The following is a 19274-nucleotide window of genomic DNA, read 5'->3' as shown; positions in this document are numbered from 1 at the left end:
GGTATATTGGGAAAAGTAGCCACTTCAGGTAATTACTCAGGGTATATTGAGGAAAGTAGCCACTTCAGGTAATTACTAAGGGTATATCGGGAAAAGAAGCCACTTCAGGTAATTACTAAGGGTATATTGGGGAAAGTAGCCACTTCAGGTAATTACTAAGGGTATATTGGGAAAAGTAGTCACTTCAGGTAATTACTCAGGGTATATTAGGAAAAGTAGCCACTTCAGGTAATTACTAAGGGTATATTGGGGAAAGTAGCCACTTCAGGTAATTACTCAGGGTATATTGGGAAAAGTAGCCACTTCAGGTAATTACTAAGGGTATATTGGGAAAAGAAGCCACTTCAGGTAATTACTCAGGGTATATTGAGGAAAGTAGCCACTTCAGGTAATTACTCAGGGTATATCGAGAAAAGTAGCCACTTCAGGTAATTACTAAGGGTATATTGGGAAAAGTAGCCACTTCAGGTAATTACTCAGGGTATATTGAGGAAAGTAGCCACTTCAGGTAATTACTAAGGGTATATCGGGAAAAGAAGCCACTTCAGGTAATTACTAAGGGTATATTGGGAAAAGTAGCCACTTCAGGTAATTACTCAGGGTATATTGAGGAAAGTAGCCACTTCAGGTAATTACTAAGGGTATATCGGGAAAAGAAGCCACTTCAGGTAATTACTAAGGGTATATTGGGGAAAGTAGCCACTTCAGGTAATTACTAAGGGTATATTGGGAAAAGTAGTCACTTCAGGTAATTACTCAGGGTATATTAGGAAAAGTAGCCACTTCAGGTAATTACTAAGGGTATATTGGGGAAAGTAGCTACTTCAGGTAATTACTCAGGGTATATTGGGAAAAGTAGCCACTTCAGGTAATTACTAAGGGTATATTGGGAAAAGTAGCCACTTCAGGTAATTACTCAGGGTATATTGAGGAAAGTAGCCACTTCAGGTAATTACTAAGGGTATATCGGGAAAAGAAGCCACTTCAGGTAATTACTAAGGGTATATTGGGAAAAGTAGCCACTTCAGGTAATTACTCAGGGTATATTGAGGAAAGTAGCCACTTCAGGTAATTACTAAGGGTATATCGAGAAAAGTAGCCACTTCAGGTAATTACTCAGGGTATATTGAGGAAAGTAGCCACTTTAGGTAATTACTAAGGGTATATCGGGAAAAGTAGTCACTTTAGGTAATTACTCATAGAGGCCACTTTTATGTACCTTTCTCTAATACATCATTAATGTTTAATGCGTAGTCATATTATGTATGGTACATGAAATGGCTGCAAATAATTGCAATGTAGCTAGAGGTTAGTTTTTAACTCTATGGCATGTTTTTAATGTTTATTGTTACCAAAGGCCATATTTCCATAAACTTTTGTAGCTTCTTGCAATTCTTCTATTACCAAACAAACTGATCAATTTTTTTAAGTTTCATTTTCCAGACACAAATTAGACTATCTTCTATATCATTCAAGTAAGAATAGTGGTTATAGCAATACTAATTACTTGTTATGAGTTTTATTGGATTTTTATTTTACCAACATTTTTCAACGTGTTTTTTTAAATATATTCCCAGAATGCCACTCTCTTTATTGTCACGAAGTTATTACTGTGATTATACCAAGTGGTGGGTAGGTTTGATTTAATGGTAAATGTTGTGTTTTCCTTTCCAGGGGAATTGCTCAACATTCAGGATGCCTACGCTCATCCCCTATTTTATAGGGCCATAGATGACTCGACAGGATTTAGAACAAGGTGACAAACAAGTGGAGATTTGTTAACTTTTAAAAATAATTGTGCCGAGATTAACAAAAACTTGTGTTGTTAATTAAAAGATATGTTTCATACTTATTAAAGTAAAATATGTAGCATGCAAATACTATTTCAAATTTTCCATTAGGTTCTGATATTGTCATAGCAATACATAACAAAAAAATACATAGAAGAGAAACTTGATACACATGTTGTCTTGTAGAGGCAATACATACATGTACAGCTAGGAACATGTCTATGTCTCAATCATTATTGGGTGTTGTGATCTCTCAACAACACTCTAGACTATGACAAGTGTTCATGGATAAAAATGGCCTCGGCAGCTTGCTGTTCATGAAGTAATTAGTGTTGAAATTGTATTGTCGATTGATTCATTTATGTTTTTTTCTATTTTCAGAAATATTTTATGCTTTCCAATAAAAGATGAAAAAGGTAATGAATACAACAACAAGAAAGTATAAAAATTGTTTAAGAATATTTTTAAATCTTGTCATTGTTAAAATGATAAAGATTTGAATTGGAAATGGTAATGCACATGATTAGTATATTAAATGCATATCCATTTTAAGATGAAAGTTATATTTTATTGACATTGTTGTTTATTGATTTTTAGCTTCATAAGGCTTGTACATACATTGATCTTATACCATGAAAGTTCTGCAGGTTGTATTCTGCACAAGCTTGGCCCAGATGTTTAATTAAAATCATTGTTGACATGCCATATGCAGTAAAACCTGTATGTCTCTTGCAGGTCGGATTCTGGGTGTGGCACAGCTGTGTAACAAAAAGAATGGTGATGGGTTTACTCAGTTTGATGAGGAGATTGCCACGGCCTTCGGAATCTACTGCGCTATCAGCATCAGTCATGTATGTTCCTTAAATTAAAGCAATGCACAGGTTTTTATGCTGGTCTGTTTTTTGAAGAGAAAATTTTATGGAATTGTCATTTTCTTGGTGTTATTGGGCTCATATGTATGGTCTGTTTCCCAAAGAAAATTGTCCAAGATTCAAGATACAAAAAACTTTATTCAAGTCGGGTATATGCTCACAGGAAACATTACCTCAATGACCTGTTTCCCGACATGAACTGTCATGTGTGCTTAAAGTCAACCATTATAAGTTCTAAACAAATCCAATGTAACGGCTGATATTCAACTTAGAGAAACAGACAAGTGTTTAGATATCTCATGCAATGCTATTTTTAATATTTGTTCGAATTTAACAGGCTTCAAACAGTATGCTGAAGTTGTATTTTCCAGAAATCTAGGTTTCTAGACTATCATTTAAATGAAATGAATGGGAGTTGCATATAAATGATACATTTTAAGATGATTCAATGTGAAATTGCCTTCCAGTACTCTTTACTGCCAGACAGTACATTTGGCTTGATGCAAACCTTTTATTTCAGCCAAATAAACATTCATCTCTTTAGGGAATATGTTCCAAAGTTTGAATGATTGTATGGAATGATTGTGTCTGAACACAGTCTGATGTCAGGACAAGAATCTCGGAGGAATCTCGGAATCGTCGATTAATTCAGTCTGCAAGTGTACATAGAATAAATATGTTTGCCTTTCAGTCCCTGATGTTAAAAAAAGTGACAGACTCACAAATCCGCAGTAACCTAGCCAATGAGTTAATGATGTATCATATGAAGGTAGATTGTAGTCGACAATGACACACAATGTGTGTCAGACAATGTGACAATGCTCCCTGTGTGCCTTGATAGATGCAGTAATTTTCTCCTGTACTTATTTAAACCACGACAAGTAAAAAATAGGTCTTATCGTGAAGTTGACGTAATCAAGAAAAATGACTACATATTTCCTGCATTGAAAATAAAATGACTGTGCCAATGGTAAGATTAGTGGTCGAAATTAGCATAAACCCGAAAGGCCTGCACTGGTAAAATGCTTTCCGGGCTTGCTCAAATTCTGGGTTTTATACAGCAGGGCTTGTTCAAAAAATGCTTTCCGGGCTTGCTCAAATTCTGGGTTTTATACAGCAGGGCTTGTTCAAAAAATGCTTTCCGGGCTTGCTCAAATTCTGGGTTTTATACAGCAGGGCTTGTTCTAAAAATGCTTTCCTGGCTTGCTCAAATTCTGGGTTTTATACAGCAGGGCTTGTTCTAAAAATGCTTTCCGGGCTTGCTCAAATTCTGGGTTTTATACAGCAGGGCTTGTTAAAAAAATGCTTTCCGGGCTTGCTCAAATTCTGGGTTTTATACAGCAGGGCTTGTTCTAAAAATGCTTTCCGGGCTTGCTCAAATTCTGGGTTTTATACAGCAGGGCTTGTTCTAAAAATGCTTTCCGGGCTTGCTCAAATTCTGGGTTTTATACAGCAGGGCTTGTTCTAAAAATGCTTTCTGGGCTTGCTCAAATTCTGGGTTTTATACAGCAGGGCTTGTTCTAAAAATGCTTTCTGGGCTTGCTCAAATTCTGGGTTTTATACAGCAGCGCTTGTTCTAAAAATGCTTTCTGGGCTTGCTCAAATTCTGGGTTTTATACAGCAGGGCTTGTTCTAAAAATGCTTTCCGGGCTTGCTCAAATTCTGGGTTTGATACTGCAGGGCTTGTTCAAAAATGTAATGCCAAACAGTAGTATAATGAATTCAGGATTGTTCATCTAAAAGGCTACTATAATGCAAAAAAAAATATCTTCTTCAAAATAAGACCTGTTTTGTCATTATGCAGCTTATTATTATGTTAACTGATTTTAGTTGGTTGGTGAATTGGCAAGGATACTGGCCCAGGCATTTCATACACTTCACATATTGCAATGCCACTATGTGATTCATGACCTGTCTTTCTTGTAATGGGTTTTGGTAGATACATTGGCGACAATCAAATTCTAAAATGATGGAATGAGTACATTAGACCCGTCTTCCATAAATGGATTACAGAGTCTTACATGGCGAAATTGAAGGTATCCAGTTATTTCTATTCTGTACAAAAACTGTTATATTCATGAGAGAATCATTTTGATGGAGACGACTGAAAACTGTTACCTCCGGTGAAGTATTTGCTTCAATTATATATTGTTTTGTGTAGTTGTCAGCATAATGCAGAGAGACTGATTATTATTTCTTAAACGCAAATTCATTGAAACAGGTTTAGTTTCTCAAGAAATAATTGTGCAGAAGAAAATGCAATTGCATCTGCATAATAGAATTAAGACGCAGTTATTGTAGATAATAGGATGTCAACGGGGAGTTGAAATGGGTGAAACCTTCAGGAAATGAGAATGGAAATGCATCTGATGAGTTATCCGGTTCTAAGAGCATTGTATGACAGCCAAAAGAATCTGTGCTGTTCGCATATATGATATTCAAGAGATCAACATGTCTTGTCTTGCAACATTGCTAAAATTCTTATATGAAATACATGATATTGTACATAAACCAGCTAACCCTGTGATCATTTCAGTCGTTGATGTTGAAGAAAGTTATGGACGCCAAAGTTCGCAATACCCTTGCCAATGAACTGATGATGTACCACATGAAGGTTTGATCACTGTCGTCATGAAAATATTGATTCTAGGATATAGTTGAATGTTGAGAATTAATATTCTTTAGTGGGATGTAACCTTCATGTGGTATTAATATCCCTCACGTTTTGTTTTCCTTATACAGAGAGTACACCAAGTTTGATAGTGAACACTTATGTCCTTTGTGTAGCTTTTTGTGTCACATACTGTTCGACAAGCACTTTTAACAGAATGAGGTCACGTAGTTTCTTTTAGAATCATTCTATGTGTGTTATTTCAGTCAGATTCCGGAATGATGCAGTTATTTATAGTTTTCCGCTCCTATTCTTACCTTTATTTTGTTTTTCAGTAGTAATGGATCATGTATGATTAGAATCTTCTACAAGCCTTATTTCCACACATTTCAAGACATTACTTTCATGTCATCTTGAAAGATATAATTAAATTACATTTTCTTTTATATTGTTTGATGAATTATCAGAAGTATTTTCTAGACAAAACAGTGAAAATAACATCTTTAAGAGATACTTTTATAATCAACTATAATTACATCCCTTTGTACAAAATTGAAAACCTCACTTTTGAAACAGCAAATTATTTCAAAGTTATGATTTGATTTTTCTTTATATGACATATTGTCAATGCATTGGATAGAAATGCACTTACCATAGCCTATAATCTTTAACTCCTTTGTACTTTAAGATGAAGGAAATGTCTTGAAAGTTAGATTGCTGTTTTATGTGCTCGAGATGTTTGTACTTTTTCAACAATTTAATGCCTTTAACATGGTTTTCTGGTGTTTCTATGCAAAATGTGTTGCATCGAGGTTAAATAGAAATTTTGTTTGCTTCTCTATAACTGAACCACTTTGTGGATCAAACATTGTTTTCTTCTTTATAACTGAACCACTTTGTGGATTAAACATTGTTTGCTTCTTTATAACTGAACCACTTTGTAGATTAAACATTGTTTGCTTCTTTATAACTGAGACACTTTGTGGATAAAACATTGTTTGCTTCTTTATAACTGAGACACTTTGTGGATAAAACATTGTTTGGTTCTTTATAACTGAACCACTTTGTGGATTAAACATTGTTTGCTTCTTTATAACTGAACCACTTTGTAGATTAAACATTGTTTGGTTCTTTATAACTGAACCACTTTGTGGATAAAACATTGTTTGCTTCTTTATAACTGAACCACTTTGTGGATTAAACATTGTTTTCTTCTTTATAACTGAACCACTTTGTGGATAAAACTTTGTTTGGTTCTTTATAACTGAACCACTTTGTGGATAAAACATTGTTTGGTTCTTTATAACTAAACCACTTTGTGGATAAAACATTGTTTGCTTCTTTATAACTGAACCACTTTGTAGATTAAACATTGTTTGTGGGGTTTTTTAAACTGAACATTTTGGAAATAAAACACATGTTTATAAGAGAACCACTTTGTAATAAAACATTGAACATTTCTTCATTTAAATTTTATAACCGGATCATTAATGACATCAGATATTTCCATAAACCATTAGAATAAAAAATGTTTTTCTGTCTAAAGGACTATTTGATGCAGCAAGGCATATCCCCAGAAAGCTCAAGTGTATAGTGTTAAAGGCATCAAATTTTGTACCAGTATCTCAAATCATGAAATATTTAGTGAATGGAATGCGTTATTTAATCTCATGGAATCTTCAGAGGGTTGACAGGGAAACTAATTCGTAAACACTATCGAATGGTACTGAAACAAAATCACCAGTCCTCTTATTACAAAAAAAACAAACCCATCAACTAAAGAACTTCCAAATTGATCTTGTTGATTCCTACCATTATTATTTTTCTAAAAAAAAAGTACTTACTACCTTAGTGTTGAGCGCAAAATGCCTCTATCCCCCCCAGCCAGCGAGCATGCATGAGCATTTAAATAATCACCTTTGATATAAAACCAATTGATGAGTAAATGGAAAATTTATGGTGATCTGCTTAATGGATTCTGATGGTTTCAGTTTGGTAAGAGCTGTTCTAAATGATTACATGTGAATCTGTCAGGCAATCCAATTGACACAGGCATGATCCTGAACATGATTACATCAGAAGGAAAACTATTTTATTAAGCAATGAAATACCAATTTTCCTGTAGCCATAGCTAATAACTACCTAAATAGTGTTTACCAGAGTTGCTTCCCTTGCATCCCTAGAACTGTGATGTGTTGTGTCCCTTGTTTGTAGCATAGAGAGTGATACATGTTCACTGATATAGAGCTTGCCTTATTTTTATTTTTCCCTGTCTCACTGTTGTCCATACTAATGATTTGCAGAGCTTAATGTACAAGAAGTTGCTAGATACCCAACACAGAAAGTCACTAGCTAATGAACTAATGATTTACTATATGCAGGTTAGTGGTCACTTAATTAATGAAACCTTATTTTATTCAACAATTTAATTTGCGTAATGTTTCCTCAATCATTTTATAGATTTGTATTTAACTTTCATAAATATTAATGAACAGTTTGAATATTAGAATACTGAATAGCATATTGAACTAATGCATTGTCAATAAGAAAATAGATTATTGATGCAGATTTATTAAAACTAAATGGAAACATTTCAAGCTTGATTACTTCATTTAAAATTAAAGTTTTATGTTTGATTCTATTCTCTGATTCTGAATAATAATTGATTAGATTTACTCATAAATTCTCAAAATTACAGTATTATTAATATGAATTAAAATTGCATGAGTTCAAACGGTTGTAAAGCTGCTCTTTAAATTTGCCAGGTAAGTCCGGACGATGTGCAAGGGTTATCTACATGTGACATTCCCCACCCACGCATGTTAGATGCGGACTTTGTACAGTTTTCCTACGCACCCAGACTGCTCCCAGAGGATAGAACACCTTTGGTAGGTTTTCCTGCAATATGGGAAATTTGTTAAACAGGGAAAGACATTAGCTTCACTCATGTTTATGCTTATCAGAGATTGGTGTCATTAGGGGCCTGCAAATAATGTGGGTCTGTCCAAGATGTTTTATGGTTTTTGTTAATAATATATCAGCCATTCAAGTCTTCAAATTTATGCTTTCTAAACTTTGTCTCAGTAACAATATGCTCTTGAGTGACAAGTATTGTAACATATACTTGAGTATTGTCAGATTTATGGCCCTTCATAATTAAAAATTATGAAATTTGTTTGCATCTGGGAACATTTTAAATGCATTCTGTGTGTGTTGCACTTTTGATATTACAGTTTGATGATTTTCAAGACCTGTTAGCCATGTTATATTTGATATGGGGTTGTTCTTGATTGCAGGCCTGTTTAGCCATGTTTGAAGACCTCAATCTGCTCACGAGATGGAGAATCAGAAGGGAGACCATTGCAAGGTGAATTTTATGCCTTATTCCAAGCACTTGAACGTAAAAACATCACTCTTGTCTGGCCTTTCATCTTCACTTGCAAGAATATTTACATATAAGTTCATTCACTTTAATACCATTAGTGTGAAGGTTCTGTTCATTCTATGTCACCAGTATTCAAATTGAGACACAGTTATTCTTTAATCCGAATGGTGCAATATGTAATGAGAATGTCTGTATAAGCTCACTCCTGGCATTGGCATGTCGTTTGCATGTATTAACATACTGATGGTTGCCTGCGAGATCGTTGTCTATCTATAAACTCGGACAGTTATCACAGTCTTGAAGGCACACAGCCATACATCAGTTTTGACCTACTGCTTTAGCTAGCTCCTGTAGTATTTCTGCCGAGGGAAGTACTGGATGTTTCTACAATGCTATACTGTACTCATTTGATTTAAATGAAATTGATTGATTTTATGGAATGAACAATTAGCCTAAGAGTATAACTACTGCAGCTGTTTCATATATACATTATTTTTGCAGGTGTATCTGATCAAATGTGTATTACTCTTGATGTTTTCCTACCACTGCAGGTGTATCCTAATGTGTATAACTACTGCAGGTGTTTTTCTATTGCAGGTGTTTCCTTATGTGTATAACTACTGCAGATGTTTTTCTATTGCAGATGTATCCTAATGTGTATAACTACTGCATGTGTTTTTCTATTGCAGGTATATTGTAATGTGTATAACTACTGCAGATGTTTTTCTATTGCAGGTGTATCCTAATGTGTATAACTACTGCAGGTGTTTTTCTTTTGCAGGTGTATCCTAATGTGTATAACTACTGCAGGTGTTTTTCTATTGCAGGTGTATCCTAATGTGTATAACTATTGCAGGTGTTTTTCTATTGCAGGTGTATCCTAATGTGTATAACTATTGCAGGTGTTTTTCTATTGCAGGTGTATCCTAATGTGTATAACTATTGCAGGTGTTTTTCTATTGCAGGTGTATCCTAATGTGTATAACTACTGCTGGTGTTTTTCTATTGCAGGTGTATCCTAATGTGTATAAATACTGCAGGTGTTTTTCTATTGCAGGTGTATCCTAATGTGTATAACTATTGCAGGTGTTTTTCTATTGCAGGTGTATCCTAATGTGTATAACTATTGCTGGTGTTTTTCTATTGCAGGTGTATCCTAATGTGTACTACCACTGCATGTGTATCGTAATGTGTACTACCACTACAGTTGTATATTGATTTGTTTATCTACTGCAGGTGTTTTTCAATTACAGGTTTATCGCTATGTGTATTTCAGCTGCGGATGTAATGTACTACCACTGAAGGTGTATTCTTATGTGTTATTTATACATGTGTTTTACTACTGCAGGAACATCCTTATGTGTAATACTACAGCAGGTGTATCTTAATCTGTATAACTGCTACATTTGTACTACTTCTGCATGTATCCTAATGTGTGTAACTACTGCAGATGGATCCTAATGTGAATGTCTATTACAGGTTTATCGCTTTGTGTTCAACTATTGCAAGTGAATCCTGATATTATTACTACTGCAAGTGTATTACTGCAGTTGTATCCATATATATGAGAAGACTACAGAGGTAATGTGTAGTATTTCATGATGTTGTTATTATTCCTGCAGGTTTATCCTGATGGTGAAGAAGGGCTACAGAAACCCTCCATACCACAACTGGATGCACGCATACACTGTGGCCCAGTACTGCTACCAGATGGTCAAAAACCTGAAACTGGAAAAATGTCTAGAGTATGTTCATTACCATTCTAAAGACTGTCTAAGTTTATACATACTGTGGAATTGTCTGTAAAGTTAAATAGATCTGTAAATACATCTATATTTTAGGTCTCAAAAACAAGGACCATTAAATGTTTTTATTGCCTGCTATGTACAATAGAATTTTTTCTTAAGAGATAAGGGAACATGCCAATGGTCTTCTTACAGGTTATGATATTGTAACTGCATGTTTTAAAGTGAATTCTTTTTTTTAATAGAATGGGCTCAAACTATAATATAAGGTTATTTGTGTGTGTTTCAGGGACATAGAAATATTTTCACTGTTTGTATCCTGCTTGTGCCATGACATTGATCATAGAGGAACCAACAATCACTTCCAAACTGCTGCTGTAAGGCTACACCATTATGTACAGTTTATTGCCCCATTCATTTTCACCTTTATCAACAAAAAAACAAAATAAAATGTCTTTAGTTTCCTGGTCACTTCTATGCCATGAGTTTATTTAGTACCAGAATATTTATTCCATTATGATGACAATCTTGAAATTGTTTTCAAGAATTCTTCTTTCATCACCATTTGTCATACAAGTGTACATTCCAATTCTTTTCAGAAATCTGTGCTATCTGCCTTATACAGTTCTGAAGGCTCTGTTTTAGAGGTGAGCTACTGCTTTCTCGCATTTATTTTAGTTTATAATTATTAATACTAATTCTTAAGTAAATTGTAAAGATAGCAGAAAGGTGATTTTAATCACATTTGAGTCCATTTCTTTTATAAATCAGTACCTGTGTCATTCAGAAGTCAAGTGTCAATTTCCCTGGTAAGGTCTGAACCTACAACCTCTTGAGTGAGAGGCAGATAAAAAATTACTTGACCTATCCTTTAAAACCTATCGATAACTTATGCACTGTTAATCTGAAATACAAATTATTGCAGTTCTTGAAGATGCAAATAGTTTTAAGTGAAATATTGTGAGTCAAAACATCCTTTTCTCTTTCCAGCGCCACCATTTTGCCCAGACCATGTGTATATTAAATACTGAAGGATGCAATGTATTCGAAAACCTCAGCAGCAAGGTAGGTTGGGTGTAATCACAACTTCCATGACTAGGAACACCCAGTATATTGTTCAAGTTGAAAACATGAATGACCATAACATGCTTGCATGAATTATTTAGTGCAAACCAGCTCAAGATCTCTTGGTGTTTACAAACAGCTATATGATTTGTTTCATCAGCAAACTAGGAAAACCTAAGGATGAAATTTTTATTGAAGTACTTGGGGCCGTTTCAATTAATGATTTTAGTCTCTTCAATATTCTTTAATCTGTTAAAATGTCAAAAATGGCAACACAACTTGGTAGTTTATTTTAATACTGGTCAATTTACACAAATATGTAGCAAAATAAAGAAAATATGACAGATAATTTCATTTAACAACAAAAAACAACTAAGATCTTTATTTATACAGGCCCAAAGTTACTAATAGTTTGTCCCCCTATTAACGAGCATACCGACTGTCCCTGTGTTACATATTATCTTGGGCGGACTGTAAGCTTTGACACGGGCACATAGACTTTTTGTGTCAATTTGGTTAGAAAATTTTGACTATTGATTTTCTTTCCTTAATGATTTATATACTATAGTTAGAAAACCAATCCAACTTTTTAATGATTCTGACATTATTGCTGTGGATAATAACAAAAGTGTTGTATATTTATAAATAGAGTACCTCTTGTATCCTAGGACTACCAGACAGTGCTGGACTTGGTGAGAGATATCATCTTGGCCACAGACCTCCAACACCACTTCAAAATCATGAAAAACCTCACTGAACTCTCAAATAGTGAGTATATGATTATAAACTAACAAAATCATGATACTGTGGATAATGATTGTGTATGCATATGTGAATATGGGCTGTATACAAGTAAATAAAGTTTGTTTTTACACACAAGTTCACACAAGTTCTGCTCCAAGGGCAAGGTCCTTATAATATTTAAGACTTATTAAACTACTTATTTTACTTGGGTACAAATTATTTCAGTGAAAAAAACTGTTTTTGTGTGAATTTGTGTGCCACTGAAAGTTCAAGAATTTTACTCAACCCAACCATATATGATACGTTGTACTTTGAAACAAGAAAAACTTCAAGAGCCCTCATTTTTATAATAAATACATGCAGGGTATCTTCTGTCATTCAGGGAATATGGCCTATACCCTTCAAATCAGGTTTTGTTTTGTGACGTTTTCCACAAAATTGGGAACATTTGATAAATAACTATGCAGTTTTAACTTCAAACAACAGTAAACTACATTATTCGTACATAACTTCTTCAATTGAAAAATATCAAAAAATATCAGAATTTCTGGTTGGAAATTTGAATTCAAAATTTGGAACAAAAATATCGGAACATACCAAAATAAGCGTATTCAATCATTTTCTTTGTTATGAAATCAAGTGTTTTGTATGTCACTTACATGTGAATGTATATTTTCCAGGGGGCTATGACCGGACCCTTGTGAGGGACCGTAAACTGCTGACATGTCTGCTTATGACAGCATGTGACCTCTCCGACCAGACACGACCCTGGAACAACACTAAGAAAGTTGCTGTATGTACATTCTTGTATGGTCTCGATTTGAGATGAGTAATTATTTTGGCTGATTGAAATTTAAAACAGTGTTTTAAAATGAGTATTTCAAATGTCATCAGCCATTTGCTTATCCTTTCAACAGTGTTGAGGTTAAATAGCAGTTTCCATCATAATTTTGTTTCTGTATTTACACATATTTGAAAATCACAATTACCTATGTCAATGAAGGTGGGATTTTTTTTTATAGGATAGTGAAAGGGTAAAGCTTTGTTCATAAATGATGATAATTTTATGAACAAGACTTGGTACATAATACTTCAACATAGTGTGGAAGGAAGTATTTTACCAGGAAATATTTTACCAGGTAGTATTTTACCTGGGATTATTACTTATGTGTCTTTTATATCTGCTCTATATATTCTTCTCCACTTCAGGCCCTGATCTACAAGGAGTTTTTCTCCCAGGGTGACATGGAGAAAGCCCGGGGCTGGCAGCCAGATCAGATGTACGACCGTGAGAAAGCTCATATACCTGCCGTACAGATTGGATTTCTCGACTTTGTGGTCCTACCAGCCTTCAGGTATGTACACCAACGTGGTGTAGTTTTCAACTCAAGGATAACTTGAAATCAGTGTTGCATTGGCACACGCTCTAAGAAGGTTTTGTTAAAACTACAAAAGTAATTTGCTCTAAGACGTTGGCAATAACAAAAAACGCAATATCAACTTGTTACCCATGTTTGTTCACAGGGTGCTTGAGAAGATTTTCCCCCCAATGAAGGAATGTGCCGACTCCATCAAGAACAACAAGGATCATTGGGAACAGATCTCAGAACTTGTGAGAATCAAACATAGCGGCTCCACCTCACATATGACTTTTGATGAGGTCCTTGCTCTCGAAAATGAGCCATTGGACATGGAATTGACCAATGGCGAGAACTAACCTTGGATTGGATTAGGCACATATTGATACGACTAATTATATTTAGCCTTTAAATTGATTAGACACATATTGTGTTGTGTAGACTTTGATTTGATTGGGTACATATTCATATGTGAACCCTTTCATTGGATAAGGCACATATTCATATGTGTAACCTTTGATTTGATTTGACACATATTGATATATGAAAACCTTTGAATATATAAGGTACATATTGATATGTGGGATTGTAAGTCATATATCAACATTGCAAGGTCCGTTGACAAAACTGGATGTAAATCAGACTTATCAAACAAGCAAAGTAACTAGACAAACATGTGTTGTGTTTTGAGCCAAGTGATCAGACTAAGGCTTACAGTCTGTTAGATAGGTAAAGTGTTTGGTGAGAAAACCTCTTATATATGTGATTCAAGTTTCTTGTACTGAATTGTGCATTTATTTTGATAACAGTGATTAGTATGATTATGAGTTAGGTAGGTGCTGGTGATGGAGAAAATACTCCAACATGTAGTCAGTAGTCATATGTAGGAAGTATTCACACACAGTAGTTAATATACATTACTCAACATTTACCATATGATTCCAATAAAATGAGGATTGCAACTTTGTAGTTTGTGAACCATGGCACAGGGAGCCTTATATTTGAGCTAACTTGAAGCAATATTTCTGATAATGACAGTTTCACATCAATTATTCAAATGCTATGTTGTGTTAAGTGTTATCAGTTGTGGATTTCACATCGCTGTTTCCTCAATGACGCTTTAAACAGAACAAACAATGTTAAAACTTGTCTTACTGAATTCTGTAAAGGGAGTTAACTTTGTCCAGGCTTCCTATTCAATAACCAACTTAGATTATACTCAAACTCAAATTTAAAGTGTTTTGATTGGACCGATGGTAAAATTAATTGGCCAATCAACTGAATGGAATCACTGAGGCATGTCTATGGATAAGGATTATCATTATATTAAATACATATACTAGCCATGTTTAATTGGTATTATGGATGCATTAGGATTGTAATACAACTGTTTTTTGGGATTTATTTACTCTAGTGAGTTTTCTTGTAAAAGTGTAAGACTATTTTAGCTTTACTCTTTGATCTATAATCAGGGAAAACATGTAATGTTATATCAAATTTGTTAAAAAATGAATGAATATTTTATTACTTGGTTATAACAATTTATTTATTTTCTGTTCTTTTTTATGTTTATGAAAAATAGTAAACATACAATGATTCTTGTAAGCATTCACACCAGCAGAATTCTTTATATTTCCAATAACTGTATTATTTGAAGACCATATCTGAGGATTTTGTCATCAATATTATGATACAAAAATTAAACAATAAGATTTTTAGAATTGTTTCTTACATATTCAAAACCTGATTTTTAAGATCTTTCAAATAATTTAACATGTTCTATAATAATAAAAAATGATTTTATTATTTCATATTTAAAATAACAAGGTTCTACTTTTTATTTAAGGCCATATTTTTGCCCTCAACTGATAGGCCATGGTCATCTCGACAACAATACAATAACCTTCAATGTTCCTGTATAAGCTGTTATATAGCCATGTCATGAGATAACTGCTGTCAGATAAATCATTTCTTTGTTAATTGTTTGTCATTGACAGGACATAATTGACATACTGTTGACTGTACCTTTCTGACAGGACATAATTGACATACTGTTGACTGTACCTTGCTGACAGGACATAATTGACATACTGTTGACGGTACCTTTAAAGCAGATTTGATCAAAATGTGTTTCATGTAACAGCAATCTACCTGAATTATACAAGAAATGTATGTGTTTTGTTTTTTCCTCGTCAAAAGCTGAAAATCAAACTGTTGAAATCATTTAATATACATGTATTATTTCTTTTCAAGTTAAATCAGTTCAAATATTTAACATATAAAAAGGGGCCATCTTAGGAAATTGCTAACTGTAGGAAAGTTTAAAAAACAATATTTTTGGTTGTTATTTTATATGTATTAGAAAAGAAATATGTTGGATGGATGGGTTCCACTAAAGGGTTATTTCATTCTGCAAATAAAGCATTAACACTCATTTGGTTTTCACTGGAATTTCTAGATCTTAAGAAGTTTTGTTGTGCTTTAATGATAAGATACAGTGTAACTGAGTCATAAATATGTGAATTAAGGCTGCCTGGTGACCTCATATCATAATAATATCACAAACATAAGCTATGTTGGCCTGTAAAGATGGCAAAAAAGGTATTAGCTATCAACATCGATACCTACATTATATGGGGTCACCAGCCATCAAAATGTAACAATTTTTTTAACATAATTGGCAATTATTGGTATTGGAGAACTAGCCTTTTTGTGGGTCAGATTCCTGAGCCAAACTCATTTATAAAAGTGTAATTTATTATATTCTCATCCCAATGATATGATAATTGCCACTATTTGTACATGGAATTCAGTAGAACAGATACAATGTATGCTTTTGTGAAATACAATGGAAATGGGAAAATACATTCCCTCTCCAACAGTAATATTGACGAGCAGTTGTGACATTTTCCATTTAGTTTGTTTAGGAAAAGCAATACTTTATGTTGGTGCTGAAGAGATGAGGCCCTTTGAGTCTTATTAAACAACAATGGCATTTATTTATTTTTTACCATTTTTATGGGAATACATGTAATTTTATCAAATCAATAAGTGTTGATGATGTTTGTCATCTGCTACACTGACACTCAACAGATCTTCCAGTGTGAAATGGGTATTTTTCTATCCTTTTAAACATGAAATAACTGATCTGAGATTTACTAGTATGATATTACATTAAATAAAGGGTATATAAACAAGTTTGCTTTACTGTTGCCATATCTGTAAAACTTATTGTCTTTGAACTTCCATTCAATATTCTATGAAAACATTTGTATAATTTCCATCACTGTATATTCAAATGATTTTTTCACTTCAATCATTTCAATATTTAAAGTATATAGTTTATATTTTGCTGCCATTTCACAGCATTATTTATTCAAGTGAAATTCATTGTTACGCTTTTGAAAACAAGAATGTGCTACAGTAAAATTGCATTTCTTTACCATTCGACGCCAAACTATGTCTCTTCATTTGTTTCCCAATTGTATATTAGAACATTCATTTCACAACAAACAGTGTGACCTGCTCTTGGTGTCCGCTATCTTTGCACACAGTATTTTATGTCTAATCGACCTAAGTATTCTCTTTTTGCCTTTCTTAGCCAGTACGTTTGCACATTTCTTTATAACCCAATGCACTTTAATTTACTTTTATGAATTGTACAGAATATTATTGTATTAAAAATCATTATTTTTTAAACTCTGTATATTGGCATGCATCAGTATTCTCTGTTCAGACATCCATGAAAACCAATTATTATTTTAATTCTATTTTCATTAGTTTAATTTTTTACACATTTTTCATTTGTTCATACATTTTATACTGTTATCATTAATGTCATTATGGTTTTATCTCCACACTCAACTTCCAGTACCTGTATATTGTTATTTCCACATATACCTCTCTCCCCTTCCATTTACTTCAAGGTTCAATTAATCTTAATTAATCTTAACGTGATGTACAATCAGCTTAACATTTCACCCAGCCATTGGTAATAATGTTAAATGTTGACCCCTGGTGACCCCAGGTAATGTTGGTATCAATTGAAAGGGTATTGCTTACTGATTACTTTAATAAATGACCAAAATAACAGTAAAAATAATGTTATGGCGGTTTGTAATTTTATTCTTTATTACAACTGTAATCGAAAGTGAAAACAAGAGTTTTTAGTTTTCAAAGCTTAATTAGCTTGTTGCAATGTTGTTATTGGCATAAAGATTACATATTTACTGCTACACAGTGAACCATTGCATACATACCAAAATAATATGATGTGAGCAGAACGTCAGTTGAAAGAGCGAATGTACAAACTGTGTGTGTTATATACCTTCGGTCAATTTATTAGAAAACATTATTAGAAATCAGAAAGCAATTACAGTACCTTTCAATTCCGACCAAAATAATTTGGGGTCGCAGGGCATAAAAAATAACACAATTTTATAATTGAGCTTCCAAGGAACGAGCTTATGTGTGGGTCGAATACCTTAGATGGGAAAAGGAACATGCAAACATTGTTGCCCAACAGTGCTATATACATTACAAACATGTTATTCTGACCTATGTTTTATGATATTCTGACATGTGCATTTAGAGATGTAAACAGACCTAGCACTTAGGAACAACACTTTTAGCTCTGAATGCATTTTGCCAATTTACCTTATGTAATTAGAATATTATATATAATTTATTTCTTGTTAATTGTTATTATGTGTGTTCATGTCACATTGTGTATTGTATGAATCATTTGTTTACATATTAAAGTTAATAAATTGTTAATACCAGTGTACATGTATTTGTTTTGTGGTCAAATCTGCCATACATTGTACATGTGAGCCTGATGTCCGTAAGTGGTTATGAATGCAGGGCCTTTGTCCCCTTCCTTGCCAGGCCCCGTTCCCCCCCCCCCCCCCAAAAAAAAAATAAATAATAATAATAATAAAAAAATAAATAGATAAATAAAAATAGACAAATAGCCTCTGCAATTCCCCGTTTCTGAAAAAACAGCAAACATTTTTTGTATTTTTATTATTTGCGTTATTGTTATTTTACTCAATTTGTAAAAGTAAATTCTCCAAATCGTTTGAAAATGTATTTATTTCTCCAGAACTGAATAAAACAACACGTTTTCCTCTAAAAAAAAGGGCAAGGATGTCTTCCTAATAACTGGTAAAAATAAAGAGAACAACAGAAATATTAGCAACCCTGTGTACATTCAGGATATACCTGATCAGCTCTGTTTGCGAGATGGGTTCACTGTCAAGGGTTTGACCTGGGACGCAATTGAATAACCCGAGTTCAGCGTCCACGTCTTCCTGTATTCGAACATATGGGAATCCATGTCTTGGAGTTTCGTACTTAAATCATATTGGTGCACATGTGTCTGCGCCCATGGGAGGGTCCAACAGGTTCCGTAAGCAAACTCGGTCGAGCGCCCATGGGAGGGTCCAACAGGTTCCGTAAGCAAACTTGGTCGAGCGCCCATGGGAGGGTCCAACAGGTTCCGTAAGCAAACTCGGTCGAGCGCCCATGGGAGGGTCCAACAGGTTCCGTAAGCAAACTCGGTCGAGCGCCCATGGGAGGGTCCAACAGGTTCCGTAAGCAAACTCGGTCGAGCGCCCATGGGAGGGTCCAACAGGTTCCGTAAGCAAACTCGGTCGAGCGCCCATGGGAGGGTCCAACAGGTTCCGTAAGCAAACTCGGTCGA

General features: G+C 34.1%; 1 protein-coding gene across 10 annotated transcripts in view; it reads left to right on the top strand.

Annotated features, from left to right (window-relative positions):
* The window catches only part of LOC128227583 (cGMP-dependent 3',5'-cyclic phosphodiesterase-like), a 101660-nt gene extending 83306 nt beyond the window's left edge, over positions 1-18354 (top strand). For 6 of the 10 annotated variants that reach the window (XM_052938261.1, XM_052938263.1, XM_052938262.1 and 3 more), the window contains 15 exons: positions 1675-1756; positions 2172-2206; positions 2526-2641; positions 3354-3431; positions 7577-7654; positions 8039-8161; positions 8570-8640; positions 10281-10403; positions 10693-10780; positions 11003-11050; positions 11394-11468; positions 12137-12236; positions 12893-13005; positions 13422-13567; positions 13737-18354. In XM_052938261.1, coding sequence (XP_052794221.1) covers positions 1675-1756; positions 2172-2206; positions 2526-2641; positions 3354-3431; positions 7577-7654; positions 8039-8161; positions 8570-8640; positions 10281-10403; positions 10693-10780; positions 11003-11050; positions 11394-11468; positions 12137-12236; positions 12893-13005; positions 13422-13567; positions 13737-13929 — 1469 coding nt within the window. In that variant the 3' untranslated portion in view covers positions 13930-18354. Of the gene's footprint in view, positions 1-1674; positions 1757-2171; positions 2207-2525; positions 2642-3353; positions 3432-5198; positions 5277-7576; positions 7655-8038; positions 8162-8569; positions 8641-10280; positions 10404-10692; positions 10781-11002; positions 11051-11393; positions 11469-12136; positions 12237-12892; positions 13006-13421; positions 13568-13736 lie in introns of all 10 variants that reach the window. The other 4 variants (XM_052938257.1, XM_052938259.1, XM_052938258.1 and 1 more) reach the window with 4 other exon arrangements.
* The last annotated feature ends 920 nt before the right edge of the window (positions 18355-19274 follow it).

The sequence above is a fragment of the Mya arenaria genome, chromosome 3, assembly GCF_026914265.1.
Source record: "Mya arenaria isolate MELC-2E11 chromosome 3, ASM2691426v1".
Taxonomy (NCBI): domain Eukaryota; kingdom Metazoa; phylum Mollusca; class Bivalvia; order Myida; family Myidae; genus Mya; species Mya arenaria.
The sequence above is the reverse complement of the archived record's forward strand: the minus strand, read 5'-3'. Positions and strand labels throughout refer to the sequence as shown.